Source organism: Caloenas nicobarica, chromosome 2 (genome assembly GCF_036013445.1).
Source record: "Caloenas nicobarica isolate bCalNic1 chromosome 2, bCalNic1.hap1, whole genome shotgun sequence".
Classification (NCBI taxonomy): Eukaryota; Metazoa; Chordata; class Aves; order Columbiformes; family Columbidae; genus Caloenas; species Caloenas nicobarica.
Genome location: NC_088246.1, coordinates 75,150,099 through 75,165,584, shown reverse-complemented (window position 1 = coordinate 75,165,584; position 15,486 = coordinate 75,150,099). Strand labels below are relative to the sequence as shown.

General features: G+C 39.3%; 1 protein-coding gene across 4 annotated transcripts in view; it reads left to right on the top strand.

Annotated features, from left to right (window-relative positions):
• The window catches only part of FARS2 (phenylalanyl-tRNA synthetase 2, mitochondrial), a 264,495-nt gene that overhangs the window by 69,083 nt on the left and 179,926 nt on the right, over nt 1-15,486 (top strand). For all 4 annotated transcript variants that reach the window (XM_065629858.1, XM_065629854.1, XM_065629856.1 and 1 more), the window contains 2 exons: nt 5,730-5,889; nt 13,495-13,626. In XM_065629858.1, coding sequence (XP_065485930.1) covers nt 5,814-5,889; nt 13,495-13,626 — 208 coding nt within the window. In that variant the 5' untranslated portion in view covers nt 5,730-5,813. The remainder of the gene's footprint in view (nt 1-5,729; nt 5,890-13,494; nt 13,627-15,486) is intronic.

The window sequence follows — 15,486 nt, the reverse complement described above, 5'->3', positions numbered from 1 at the left end:
TGAGTCGGTGTGTCAGTCCCTCGGACTGAGGGCATTGATTTCCTGCCATGCAGTAACGCATGGGAGTCAGGGAATTTGGGATTTCCTGCATGCTTTGAGATAATAGTATCGAAGTGGAGATCCATGCAGCTTTCTTCTATAGGTGGCAAATAATTAAATAGTTTTGGATTTGTTTTGTTTGGTTTTTTTTCTTTTACTTAGGATGGACGTCTACCACATATCTCCCTACCTGGATCAATGCTTGTGCCATCTCTTGATAATACCACCGCGTGCCAGTAGTTGCTGTAGCTGCATTTTAAGCACATGGGGGCATGGGAAGTGGTGCAGGCTGCGTGCATTTGGTGAGACACCCAGCTCAATAAGCAGCGTGTATCACATCGGGTTTCAGGCGCTGCTGCCTCTGAGATGGTGGCTGAGATGCTGGTTGTGGGCAATTCATCAGTCCCAAGGAGCCTGAGATGGAAATGCTGCCTCACTGGGGCCAACGTGTTAAACGTGTGAAAAACTTACTGCCCTGGTGAAAGCCTCAAACCATTTAGGGACATGGTTTAGAGCTAGAGTTAGGTTGTGGTTGGACTCGATGATCCTGAGGGTCTCTTCCAACCAAAATGATTCTATGTTCTACTTTGCTAGAGTATTCTGACGTGAATTTATTCCTGAAGTTTGAATGAGCGTTATGAATAAAGGGCCTGGCTAGTTCAGGTGGAACTGATTTCACTCTCATAGATGATTACCCAAGTTGTGAACATTGTATTATTCACTGTTTTCCAAGTTATGGTGCATAAATCATGCCATAATAAGCAGAGCTTCACTGGTCTGAGGACCCACATTGTATTTTGTTATTTTTAAGTTGAAAATTTGACAGGAAAGGGTATCAGAAGGTCTATGAGATTTTCACAGTGGTCCATGGTCTGGAAAGTTTGGAAGCCACTAGTGCATCTTTTATTTCAAAGAGTTTCTAGAAAATATTTTTTCAAACTTTGTTATAGTTTGTGTCTCATCCAGCTAAAAGAAAAAATTAAATCTAACAATGCTTTTCAGAATAAAGTAATTAAATCTATTCAAGTCAGTATTTAAAATGTGCAGGAGAAAAAAGGAGCAAATATCTACAAGGGTATTTGAGAAGTCTAGGGTGCTTAAAAATAAAGAAATGCCTATTACCACAGAAAGAGAAGTCTGAGTCCTATCATATATGTCTCATTATAACTTATATCTGTGTAGCAATGTTGCTTTTTCTTTGCAGTTCCAAAACATCTGTATGGTTTTCCCTTAAACATGGTGATGATTTACTGTTTATTTTTAGGGAACGCTTTGATTAGGTTAAAAAAATACAAACAGAAATAACTTTTCTTGCTGTAATTGGAGGACTGAAAACTGAAGGATCCAGAAATTAAGATGACCACTTTGCAAGCCTTGTTGCTTGTAGCGATTTTTGCCATTTCTCGCTAAACCAATGCTTATCGATACGCAGCAAAGAGCATTCTGTCATGTGGACGATGGACTGTGTATCTCTTTGGCACATGAAGCTGCCTGGATGGGGTTGCAGGTTCACAGGTTTCATCCTTTTGGCAGCTGATTAGGTCTGGCATTAGGTTTTCTTTATGATGAGCCATCTTCAAGCGGCATCATCTTCATCATTCCTGATCCATTGGTTGAGTGTTACAGCACACTAAAAATATTGTGGAAATGGTTTGCTATTCATGAGTGCATTTAGAGTTCAGCTCTTTATTTATAGGGATATTAATCAGGGCTAGAGAGTCAGAATGTATTTGGTGTGGCGAGGTCGAGTGCTGCCACGTGCAGATCCTCATGTAGAGCTCATCTTAAGTGCTGGTTTGTCTGTGAGTAAAGTACACAAACATTAGGTATTCATTATCTTAAGTGCTGGTGTATGCGTGACTGGCAGAAGGCATACCTGAGTGCATTGTGGAAAGACAGGATTTAGTTACAGATCTTTCTGATCTGAAACCTACTAAGAATGCTGTCCTGTAAAGAGACACTTAATCTTGGACAGAAGCCTAAGTGTATGGATAATGAAGTGATGTGAGATTAAAAAAGGTCTGTCAAGGGACTGAAGAAATGTTGAGGTCTGTGTGGAAATCTCTCATGTGAGTTCTGCCTTCCATGCCAGGTTGAGAAATACTGGGAAGTGCTTTTAAGGGGGCATAGCACTGTTTGTGTTTGTCCGGTTAAAGCCCAGTATCTTCTGGCCACTACGTGTTACCAAATTTGACTTTATTCTTATTATGAGTGAACTCATGAGTAAATTTCATGCTGCATGGTAAGGTCACTTTGATTCCTTTTTGCCTTCTCCTTTGTAACACAGCATCAATCAGATATGTTAATAACTCCTGGTAATTATTATTTTTTTTGGACTTATGCATGATGACACAATATTCAGTGTTTTGCACACCTTCACTTAAAGAAAAAAATTTTTGTCCTTACACTAGACAGACACGTGTGCTCGATTTCTGGCTACAGGGAATTTCTTTTCTAGTAGTAGTAATGACTGATCATATTCAATACAATAAGACAGTGCATTTGATTTTAGCCTGCACTGAAGGAATAAGTCTACATGAAATTGTGGCGTCTTCGATGTGTCAGTGTTTTATGCGAGACTCTTAGATTTCTTTTTTCGCCATTTGTTCGGATATGTGCTTGAGAAAAATTGATACCAAAAAGGAGCGACTGTCGGTGATTCTTCATTTTATTCAAGCTTTGACTTTCCTGGCTTTATGTATATAGAAATGTTAAAGTGTTTCTAATCCAAGACGTGTACTTAGCACAGTTCAATCATTGTAATAGTGAAACTGGTATATCAGTTTAAAGCTGTTCATATTGACATAGCAATGTCGGTGAATGGAAAGAAGGGAATAAATATTAATATAACTGTAAGGCATCTTTTTTCTCAGTATAACCCATCCACAGCTGTGCTGGAGTTGACATGAGCTGATGGAGCCTTTATGGAGAATACCAAAGTGCCTCTCAATGCCTCACTGTAAGGAGGGGTTGTCCTTGCCACTACCCTTCTTTTGGGGACTCCCCTAAGGCTGCGCTTTCACAGCCTGTGCAAACTGGTGTAAATTCACGCCTGTGCCAAAAGTCCCATGTGCCAGCACGTCTCTTGTGCCACCAGTATGCTGATAATTGATTACTGAGCTGAGCCAAACTGTTTTCACCCCCCTCAGTTTCTTCCCTTCTCCTGGGTCACTTCTGATCCAGGTCCATGTCCCAGCCTGGCTCAGTGCACCACTGCACAGACACTTGTCCTGGCACGGGGAGGGAGATGGCGCATATGGTAGGTTTGGCAGGATGAAGAGACAGACAGGTTAGATGGCTGCGGTATGGCTAAATGTATTTACTCTAACGATACTTGCATGTATTTTAATGCCGCATCTGATAATAATCCACTAAAATAGAATTTTGTTTCAGGCAGTAATTGCAATATCAACATTTCAGAAATAATACAGTGGTAAGAAAAAGTACTTCTGTGTACTTGTTGATATGAATGCTGTATTTTAAAGGCAGTGTCCAGACTATCCGTTCCTTGCAATAGCCTGAGGAACCAGTTTTAAGCTGGGTGGTGAGGGGAAGAACGAGGGAGAAAAGGAAGATGAGAGTTTCATGTCCTAAGATACTGCTGATGGGCAAAATAACAAATACATCTTCTAACGTGTAAATACAGTGTTTTCCAGTCCAAAAGGGGGAAAATCTCTGTGGCCCAAGGGGTGTTTCTGGCTTACCGAGGGTAGTCTTTTCAGTCAACAGAAAGGAAAAATACCTACCTGTAGAGAGTAGTTCAGAGCAGAAACCTAATTTAGCCACTCCAGGTTCCTGTGTGAGGAAGCCTGTGTCTGTCCATTGACCACCCTGTGAACCTAAGGCGATTACCCTCCCTAGGCTGACACTGGCCTCTCTGAATAACCCCTGACTTTCAAAACCGCATGTTGGATGGCTGGTCTGCCCCACTGACAGCAATTAGTGATGGGGTGGATATCATCTGGTTCTTCCAGCCAGTGCAGAAACAATGCCAGTAGGAAGAAGCGCGTTTAATCTTTCAAGCGAGCCCTTGAATAAAGAATCTGTTATTTAAAAGTGTAATACCTAGTTTTGTCAAGCTGCTGCCTTTTGATTAGTAAAGGCATTTTTGTTGGAATGATGGATAATCATTTTATTCAGTATTTCTCTGTCCCCTTTTTTATTTTGTATTTTTCTGCAGTGCACTAAAGAGATTAACTTCAGAGATGTTTTCTCAATCTGCCAGCCAGATCTCCTTCTGACTAGCAATGCAAAATTAAATGCTACTGATGGGCTTTATTTTATTCTCTCAATCCATTATGCTGCTAGTTTGTGTGCTATCTAAACTCAGGCTCCTTCTGCATGCATTGTGTCTATCTGAAACATGCTAGAAGCTACTCTGAATTGTGCCCAGCATTTGTAGGCTACCAGACGTGCACTTGAACTTTCTTTAGAGCGTTTAGGGCACTGAAGGCATCAAACTGCAATTAAAACAACTACTGTGGGCATCCGTGAGTTGTTAAGGCTACACACTGTTCGTGGCATCTCCTGAGTAAGAGCTAGTTTTGCTGGGAGGCTTAATGTGAAGAGAATCTCAATGCGTGTTTTTACCCTCTGTGTGTGCTTACTTGACTATGGGAAAGTGGAGAAGGAGGGGTAAGAAAGGGTACTAGAAACACTTTCACAATTAGCTTTCCCTGCCCTCCAGATTTGAAAGAGTTGGGTTTTGTACAGCTGTAAGGATTTCCAACAAAAATTACCCTTTAGAGTGTAAAACTGCCTGCTTTCTCCCCAAGACACAAAGCCTCTGACGACATGGCTTAGTGAGAGTGTTTTATTGGTCTCTCTGAGGGGATGTAGATTTGCTGGTATATCTGTCCAGGATCACCTGGCCAGAAACATATGGGAATGTACAGGAAACAGAAATCTTCAACTTGAAGCAGATGTGATGGGGAACAGCCTCTGCATGAAGAGTCAGTCTGTCACATCCCACATACAGCCTGCCTCTGTGCTTGGTAATTTGTCTGGAAACCCCAGACCAAGACCATGAATCCCTAAATTCCCCATAGACTAAATTCCTGTACACAGAAAGGTGCTGTGTGGGGGAAACTGCAGGAAAATGGTAGTGCTTAAATGAACAAACTGTACCCAAGATTAATCAAATATAGGCAGCTTAAGGTCTCATTAAACTGCCAAGTTTTTTTGGTTGGTTTGTTGTTGTGGTGGGTTTTGTGGTAGTTTTGTGTTTGTTTGTTTTCTAAGTTAAATTGATTACAGCTTTTAAAAATTCATTTAGTAAAGAAAGTTGAAGATTTGGTAAATGCCATTGTGTGTTGTAGTTTTTAGGATACAATTTACATATATGGTAAATATGTACCTGCATGGTAACTTCCAAAGGAACAGGATCAGAAAAAAAGATCTGTTTCCTTTATAAATTAATATTTTCCTGTAGCTAATCGTATTATTTGAAAATATGGTACAGAAATAAAACAAATCTTTTTTTTTTTAGTATTTCTGTTCTTGTAATGATTTATCTCTGTGTTTAGCGAACATAACTTGTATAAAATCCATCTTTACATTTATTTTTCATGGTGCAGATTTAGCAGGTAAGATTCCCACTTAAATCAGTAGAACTTCATTTCTTCATTTTCTGTTTTCATTCAGAGAGTCATTGATGCAAAACACTGATGTTTTTTGTGGTTTTGTTGTAGTTATTCTCCAACATTGAAGATGGTGAAGGCTTACAGCTGTTTGAGCAAGGTCATCGCACTGCACACAAGCAAGAGTGCCACACCATGGAGGCAGTGAGGCTGGTGGAGTTCAACCTGAAGCAAGTGCTCACAAAGCTCATGACTCACATCTTTGGTGATGGTAGGTTCTTGCACCTGTTTTCCTAGACTGCTGATGTCTGTAGGCATCCAGACTTTTGGGAAACATCTTGCTGTATAATAAAAACAGGAGGCTTAGGCATGATGTTGACAGCTGGTATGCTGAAAGAGCCACATGGGTTTTTTTCTAGTGAGACTTAGAGTGATTTTAGGAGTCTTCATTCACATTCTTTACTATTCCATTTTTGTCTTAAGTTTGGTCAGAGTTCCACCCCAGCGTCTTTTAATGTCAGAGTGACTGGCTATTGATTGACCTTTCAGCTGTAACCTGCATTTATACGTTATTGTTCTTTAATGCTGTTATATATCCACACCTTATAAATTTATTGAGCACAGCCCAAGAGGCCACACATGCTCCTCTCTTGGTTTTCCTAAATACTGGTGCATGGTGATTCAACACTGTGTCGAATTGTCTGGGGAGGGTGCAGGGAATCATCACTTGTCACACTGGCAGCGTGGAGATGGACAGGAGAAGGGAAGGGGTACATATGTGCATGTGCTACTTCGCTGCATACGCACGCGAAGTGCCTTGGGCATTTCCCTTGTGCAGATAAATTAAACCTTGCAGCTGAGGGGAGATGGTGAGTGGTAACTTCACACCAAGCTGAAAAATAGTTGTCATTTGGTGCTTGGAGTGGAATGAGGAAGGGTAATTGTTGTGGTTTAACCCCAGCTGGCAACTAGGACTGTGTAGCTGCTCGTGCATCCCATCCCCCCCAAGTGGGTTGGGGGAGAAAATTGGAAAGGAAAAAAAACCTCATGGGTTGAGATAAGAACAGCTTAATGTGACAGCAAAAGAAGTGAAAATAGTAATAACAAGATATACAAAATGAGTGATGTACAATGTGATTGCTCACCACTGTGACCCAGTAGCCCCATTTGTTCCTGAGCAGCAGTAATTACGCCCCGGCTGAATCCAGATCATATTCTGAGCATGATGTCATATGGTATGGAACACCCCTTTGGCCAGTTTGGGTCAGCTCTCCTGGCTTTGCTCCCTTCCAGCTTCTTGTGCACCTGGCACATGGGAAACTGAAAAGTCCTTGACTACCCAGCAACAACCAAACCATCAGTGTATTATCAACGTTCTTCTCATACTAAATCCAGAACATGGTGCTGTACCAACTACTAGAAAGAAAATTATTTCTATCCCAGCCAAAACCAGGACAGTAATGAATGTCTGTGTATACAAATGAAATATCCTCTCCTTGGACATACCTCCTTTCAGTTTCAAGACCTGAATTTACAAATGGCCTGTGTCAAAATTGCTACATTAATGCTGTTTCCTGGCAAAGAGGCTGCTCCTCTCGACTGATTCATTTTTCTGTTGAGGAAGCACTGGATAGTATCAGAATGCATAGGGTATGCTGGCTGCTTTCAAAGATCTTTTAAGATGGCCCCTGAATTTAAAACAGGAGTTCCAAGAGTGGATTGATAATGGTAGAAAGTCCTATATATGACTGCTTGAATATTTTCCTGAAATTCTAAAGTTGAATTTACAGCAAGCAAAACTTTTCCCATTTTTCATTCTATTACTCTTGGAGAAATTTGTTTTTAAGTTCCTGAGTTCAGTTTTTCTTGTGGTTGTATTTTGTTTAACAGTGGCCTTTTGAAGCATACAAAATTAGGATGAAAGTGAGTAATAGTAAGAAAGATATTTTTAGATTAACCTCAGATGCTGAGGATGTTGTTTAAAGTGAACAATTTGTAGGAGTTATTAGTGATACCTGAGACTACAGTGACATCCTTCTCTAACTGTTGACAGATGCTGCACTTTAAGCTTCAGTACGTTAGCTATTGCTAGTTCTCCTACAGTCCACACAGTAGCTAGAAAGACATTAAAAATATCTTCTTAAATTATTGTAAACCTACAGAGTGAAAGTAGGTGCTGTCTTCTTACTGTAGGGATTTTCTCTTTCTATGCCCCCAATATTTTCACTGAAATACAAAGACAAGATACAGATAGTTATTTAACTTTATCTCTCTTTTTTTTTTTTCTTTTTCCCCTTCCATTCATGGAAATGTGACACTTTTTCCCCTTCACCTTCTTGATTTTCTTGTAAGCCGTCAATACAAACAGGAAGGTAATATTCAAAGAAGCAAACTTCATGCTAGTCACTAGACATATGACGTGGTTGCAGTGCAAGTGACCTGGGGCACACAAAATTAAATTTGTCTTTTGACAGCTGTCATCTTTTAACTTCCATTTTACTCTCCACTTTACACAATACTTCTGATTATTTCTTTTTGTCTCAACTCTTGTAGCTTAAACTTTAAAATGTATTTTACTGCATTTATCGCTCTTGGAAAAAAATCTATATTTTCCTTCCTGTGGATATTCCATAAGGCCTCATGTTCTGTTAAACGCAAAAATTTCATTCCTTTTATACTTCACATCAGTTGTATTCCTTACAGCCTCTGCTGTCAGCAGAATATTGCAGTGAAGTTGCACATCTTTTCTAGCAGGATAGAGTGATCATAGCTGCAGTAAGCTACTGAAATGTTGCATTGCTATACAGTCAACTGTTATTCACAGGCAGATTGTTTGGATTGCAGGTTAAGTCCACCATGAATGCATGGACATGCGATTTAGTTTTGCATGAGCTAGCTTAGGCCTGAAGTCCTGGACTTGGCTAGCCCTGCTTCTGCAGTGCTTCTCTGTGAATTGACCAGATCAGGGTGATGACAGATTGATTTTTTTGTTGTTGTTGTAATTCAGGTATGTATTGCACAAGATTAAGTTTACATAATATTTAAGGAGCCAGTTTTGCTTTACCTGACTTATCCCCACACTATCTGGATGCTTTAAATGTTGACTGTACATGCCAGTAAACAACATACCTGGAGATCGCTAGGTTGTCACGAGGAAGGTCAAAGACTTCATAAAAATGTGCACCTACATTTATTCCTAAGGTTTGTCTTTTTATTTCTTCCTGGATTTGTCAATGAGTAAAGGAACAATGGATATTAGAATTGGGAAAAAGATCTGGAGCATGCAATACATTGTCTTAAATACTTGACAGAGCAAGATAGTTCTTTCAATGACATTTTCTAGTGGTATGCCATGTCTGATTTTGCATTCTACAAGTGATGGTCTTTCTGTTCCTTTCATGAGGTCTTGCTGTCAAGAAGCTATTTATGATACTATGCCTAGAGATTGCCTCTCTTAATTTTCCTGTATTACTGCCAGATGTGGTGCATACTCTTTAAAACCCCCTAATCAATTACCCTCCATCTCCACATGCAGATGTGTCAGTGTAGGATGTCTGTTCTGTTTTGTTTTAGTTACCCTGCAACCACGCTTTCCAAGGCTAGCTAGCCTAGGGTTCCTGAGAAGGATGGTCAGTCCAACTCCACTTCTCTCTTAGCCATTCTATAGTTTGCCAGAAACTTTCTTCACCCTGAGAGATTCAGAAGTAATTTTACTATAGCAAATAGAAAAAAATGTGCTGGTTCTGCGGTTTGTTGCATTTACAATAATGCTCCAAAATTCACTGCTGTCCCGTGTTTATCTACCCAATTTGTAGCCACCGGTAAGAGAAGGCAGGAGGGTGAGTAATGCCGTGCTTTGACCGATGGTTCTGCCCCTGCTGGTTCTCACTGAACAGACACTGGATGTCTTTTCAATTAAACACGTTGTTCTGCTCTTTCTTCTTCTTAACTCTGTTGTGCTGATACCTCTTTCGAGTGCATGGCTGTCTGTGAGTGTAAGCAGTTTAAAAAAAAGTAATAATTTATTGGGGACATAATGATCTGGCTAATAACAACGTGATCTAACATAGGTCTATGGACAGCAGCTTCTGTCTGCTGCGAGATGAATTAGCTGAAGCAATGAGGTGCAGAGCACTTAAAAATCGACACACCCCTCAAGTGGCCATGGCTTCTGTGCTCCCCAGCACCCCCTGCGCCCCTCTCCTTTTTGTTCCATAGACTCCTTCTCTAAAAATAATCCTCACAGTAACAAAGAGAATTTCTGGTCAGCGAGGACCATCTGGGTCTCTCTCTTTGTTGCTTCTGTGTTATAGGAGAGCAATAGGCTGCTTTAATGTGTTGGTTTTTTTCTTTCTTTTTTAGTACCTTTGGTCAAGCCTTTTTCATTATGAGACTCAATTAGGCTAGCACTGGCAGATACTTGTTTAGCTTAATATCTGATAACACCGTTACTTTTAAATGGAGGCTATGATCAATTCCTGACCTGGATTCAGTACTCAGAAATAACAATAGCTATTCACTTTTTCCTTACTCATTGGAGATGTGACATGTAAGTTGCTAACGGACATGTACCCACTGGAAGGACTCCTGTGAACCCTGTGGAATGAGCAGGTGTCTTTTGGTAATATAAATCATATCTTTGAACAAGGGAAATTACTCAGTTTGTATCTAGTGATCAGTCTTTGGTCAGATTCAGCATTGTGCTCTCTTACGTGCGTCTATGTTTTAAGACAGTTATGCATCTCTTGGCCTCCTAAAATTTCTAGAAAAGTTCATTTTTGCCAGCATTTCATAGGCTGTGTGTGAAAAAACAAATTAGGAGTAATCAGGCAAATTGTATAGTATTACAGAAAGCCTAATCTTTGTAATTCTTTTAAGTCTTCAGTGGTTTAATTTGCTGAGTGTCAGCAATGCCCTTTATTCCTTGGGAATATATTGAGCACCAAGACAATATTTTGTATCTGAATAATAAATGTACCCATTTATTCTGTGACAGTCTATAGAAATGAAGTTAGAAGGCTTAATCTTGCCAAAGGCTGAGTATCCTCCACTTTTTCATAAAGTCTTCCAGAGCCAAAAGTCTGAAAGAACAGTTGGATGTAAACCACAGAGGTATTCCCACTCGTCCTGGCTACTGTATGAATAAAATTTTTGTGGTATATGGGATTAACTATTAATTTAGAGAACAGGATTAAGAGGAGAGTTGTTTCTTCATTGTGATTTATTTTTAAGTCTGATTTTTTTCTGTTTGCTTATTTGCATTTAAAACAAATGCCTCTTAAGTACTAATGTGCATTAAAATTCAAAATTTAAAAAAGCTTTAAATTCTTTTTTTTACCCTTTAAAAGTTATTTTAATTAAGAACAAAAAGCAAATAAATCCTTCCTCCCCCCGCCTCGAGCTTCATTTTGAAGTAATCAGAGGATTAAAAAGATACCATTAACCGAATGTTGTTACTGAACATGAAACTACATGAATATTCAATGTCATTCTTGCTGCAGTTGCAAATTTTGCAAGCTAAATGAAGATATTTTATATGTGCATGGCTTTGCAGTGAATGCAGAACTGTACAGCCCTGGGATTAAACATGCATTCGTACCAAGATTGGGAAATAAAAAAATGTTTTCTGCACACAGTATGCATGTTATTTTTTTTTATCTATGTATTTTTTTTAATGTTATGTAGACAAAAAAGCAATGAAGTGATTGCTCTAAGTCACAGTACTGTTATGAGTGATATTGCCAGTACTTCCATTTCTCTGAGTTCTGTGTGTAAAATTGTCGAAATACTTTTTTATCATTAATATAACTCTCTGAGATTGATTTTCAAGAGAGAAAAGAAAATCTAGAGTTACCAAAGTGTTTGTTTTGAAACCTACTTCTCCTTTTGAAAGATCATAGCATCCGGAGAAGTTCTCTTTCTCTATTAGATGTTTTATGTTTTGGCTATGTATGTATGCTTTTGTTGTAACTTATTATTTCAGTTTCTGTAGCCACATTCAATGTTTCAGAAGGAATCAAAGAAACTAATCCTTGAGGCTACAGAAAACATTTTAATTTGAAAAACTCTCAGTATAAATCATGCCATTTCATGTTTTAAGTTCCTTTTATGAAACAAAACCAAAAAAACCTGAAAATCAAACCAGCTGCCATCATCCAAACAACCTTTGCTATGCCCCTTATTTTCAAAACTGGACCTGCCTGGTTGTTAATGATCCTAATGCTCATTAGCATTTGGCTCAACCAAAGTGAAAAATGGGCTTGTGGTTAAGGCATTAGCCCACAGAATTCACAGTTCAATTCTCCTCCGAGGTTTTACAGTTCTTTTTTCTGAGACTTTTTTTTTCCCCTAACACCTAATAGGTAGAAAAAAAAATATTATTTTGTGTAAATGGTTACAAGAACTAAAACTCATCAAATATAATCCTGGCTTGTATCAGGAATAGTGTGGTCAGCAGGACTAGGGAAGCGATTGTCCTCCTGTACTCGGCATTGGTGAGGTCCCACCTCGAATCCTGAGTTCAGTTTTTGGGCCCCTCATCTTAAGGACATTGAGGTGCTGGAGAGAGTGCAGAGGAGGGTGACAAGGCTGGTGAGGGGCCTGGAGCACAAGTCTGATGAGGAGCAGCTGAGGGAACTGAGGCTGTTTGGCCTGGAGAAAAGGAGGCTGAGGGGAGACCTGATCGCTGTCTACAGCTGCCTGAAAGGAGGTTGGAGCATGGAGGGGGTTGGTCTCTTCTCCCAAGTAGCAAGTGATAGGACAAGAAGAAATGGCCTCAGGTTGTCCCAGGGGAGGTTTATTTGGATATTAGGAAAAAATTCTTCACATAAAGGGCTGTCAGGCATTGGAACAGGCTGCCCAGGGAAGTGGTGGAGGCACCATCCCTGGAAGGGTTTAAAAGACACATAGACGAAGTTCTTAGGGACATGGTTTGGTGCCAGAGTTAGGTTATGGTTGGACTTGATGATCCTGAGGGTCTCTTCTAACCAAAACAGTTCTGTGATAATAACAAGGGCTTTGACAATACCCATGGCACTGTAGACCTTGTCCTCTTCTGGTTCTGCTGCTCTGAGGTGCCAGGGGTCTCCTTGCTCTGCTCAGGGGCACCCACAGAGGTGCTGGGCTGGGGAGGAGGGACGGTTACCCAGGGACACCTTCCTCTTACTCTTCACATCCATACAAAAGTTAAACTCTTGTCTCCTGGATCTAGAGTACTCCGTGTGTGTTGGTCTATAGCAAACCTTAATACTGTATGTACAACTCTGTATGTCACAGAATCACAGAATGGTTGGGGTTGTAAGGGAGCTCTGGAGATCATCTAGTCCAACCCACCTGTGAAAGCGGGTTCTATATATATTTATATTTGTGTGTTTCAATATCTATTTTTAACTTTAAACATATACAGAAAGAATAGCTCTGTGTTTTAAGTAGGTTCTGATGAAAAAAAAGTAGCTAGCTGATCTGCTTGATACTAAGTAAAAATTGAAGACTTAGTTTTTCCTGTGAGGAAAAAAACCCTTTTTCCTGGTACAAAGAATAACAAAATTACTGACTTTCCCATGATCTTGGCCCATTTTTGTGCGATGTCAGGTGGCTGCTAGAGTTAGACTAATGATTGATTTGGTTTCAAAGGGTACTTGAATTGCACAAAGTATTTTTCATATTAGAAAAGACATGATCATTTTTTTCCACAAGTTTCAAGATTTATCACATTACACAAGTGTTGTAAATTAGTTTGTTTGCTATTTATTTTCTGTGGATTGCTGTAATTGATGTCATTAGTTGAAGGGCAAGTTTTACAGATGATTGGAGGGATGGCCTTTTAAGCATAGAGCATTGTTGTTTAATTTTTTTTTCTTGTTAAACGCTGCTACAGGACTGCAAGTCAGATGGGTAGACTGCTACTTCCCATTTACTCACCCTTCCTTTGAGATGGAGATCAACTTCCAAGGAGAATGGCTGGAGGTCCTGGGCTGCGGGGTCATGGAGCAACAGCTAGTTAACTCAGGTACTGAAACTCCTTTACTTCATTGACATCTCTATTAGCAAACACTTCCAGTGCAATCAGCTTCACAGTCTGAAGTGGCCCCTTCTCCCCTGGTGCACGAAGACATCTCTGTTCCTGGCTGCCACCACAAATAGTCCTCCGGTGGAATGTAGCCCTTGCATGCTGTGATTTGAGTGTAGGAATTGGGCGATCTGGAGCCTGTAAACAGAAAGCTTGCCTTTTATTTTGTGTGGTAAGGAGACAGGCGGATGTCAGTTTTAAAAGAGAAGCTGACGGATTAGAGTGTGCGGTTATTTTTCTCTTCCAAGAGATGTCAAGTGCATTCATAGTTATGATTAAAAAGTATTGTAAGCAAATGGCATCCCCTAATATTTGGAATATCAGAGTGCTGCTGTATTTCTAAAGTATATTAAGAGGAATGTGATGTCTTTCATATTGCTATTTGGTCGCTGAGTGAACGGTAGGTTGCTTTTTAGTTTGGTTTTGTTTCTTTTCTCCTCAGGTTAATTCTTTATGAGGTGGTAAACTGCATTAAGAGCAACATCATTTATTTTAATTGAAATTATTACAAAACAATGTCACCTGATGGTTTTGCTTTCTAAAACTTACACATAAATACAAAAGAAGGTGAAGATAAATTGATCGGGTTTTTTTCTCATTATTTTTAGAGAGAGAATTTTACATGTTTGTTTTTTTATTAGCTGAGAACAGACAATTCTTCTTAAGTGCAGAGCAGACCGCGTGTGCTCAGACCTCTGTCGTTCAGTGCTTTCCAGTACTATTTATTAGGTATGGGAGCCTTTTGGAATTAATCTGTTTAATTCTTACAAGTGTACTTTCAGATAAACCAGTTATAATACACTGATATTTTTTTGCAGTTGTTTTCCTAAACTATTGTTGTATTTTCATGTACTCAAAATTCTTTCTATTGAAGTCCAAGTATGATAACTATGAATGACTTAATTTTGGCCCCAGTTACTTGGCACCGATTGCTTTCCTCTAAGTTTGCATGTATTTTGATGTGATTGTTTTCCTCTTAAAAAGATAAATCCTCTTCCAGAGTTTCTCCCCAATAGGTTAATGGTTTATGCTGGCGTCCCTTCTCAGGTTATTATGTTTGTGGTGTGGTAAAGATAGTAATACAGCTTCTGATCAGCCTCAGAAGTGAAAGACTACTGTATAGTATTATTTCTGTCAGATGTAACACACTGGTCACCAGGCGGTCTTGAAAAATTTTATGTTGCTCAATTCTTAATGTTTACGTTCCTTTAATGTGTATGAGAAAACTTGAACTATGGCCTCAAAACAATTACTGTATATATTTGTTTATGTATGAGAATGTATGTGCATGAAACACCAATGGTTTCTACAATGGTCAGTGTTTTCAATTTACTCTGCTTCAGGTCTTTTTCATCTTTCTGAATTATAGTCTTCCAAATTATATCCCTTCTACACCAAAACACTCCCAACTATTCATTGTAATTCTGATCTTGCAAGAACTCATGGATTTAGTAACTCAAGTCTAGCTTTTGAATCACTTTTAGACTTGTATAATTAAAACAAACAAAAGTAGATATTATTTCATTTTATTAGCAAGATATTTTTAAAGGGTACTAACTCAGTTGTGGAAGTGCCAATAATTTTTCACTTCATTTAGAGAGAATTGCACTTTATGTAGCCACAGTTTTGTTTTTCTGCTCCCTCCAGTAGCTCTGCAAAAACACTTGGCTACAAAAGCTGAGGCTAATATATCTCAATGTGGAATCTGTTTACCACTAGTGAAGAAAAAAGTGTGGCTAATAATTATGGTAGCTAAGGATTAGCTTATTTGGTTTAAAGTAACAATGAGGACAAGGTAGT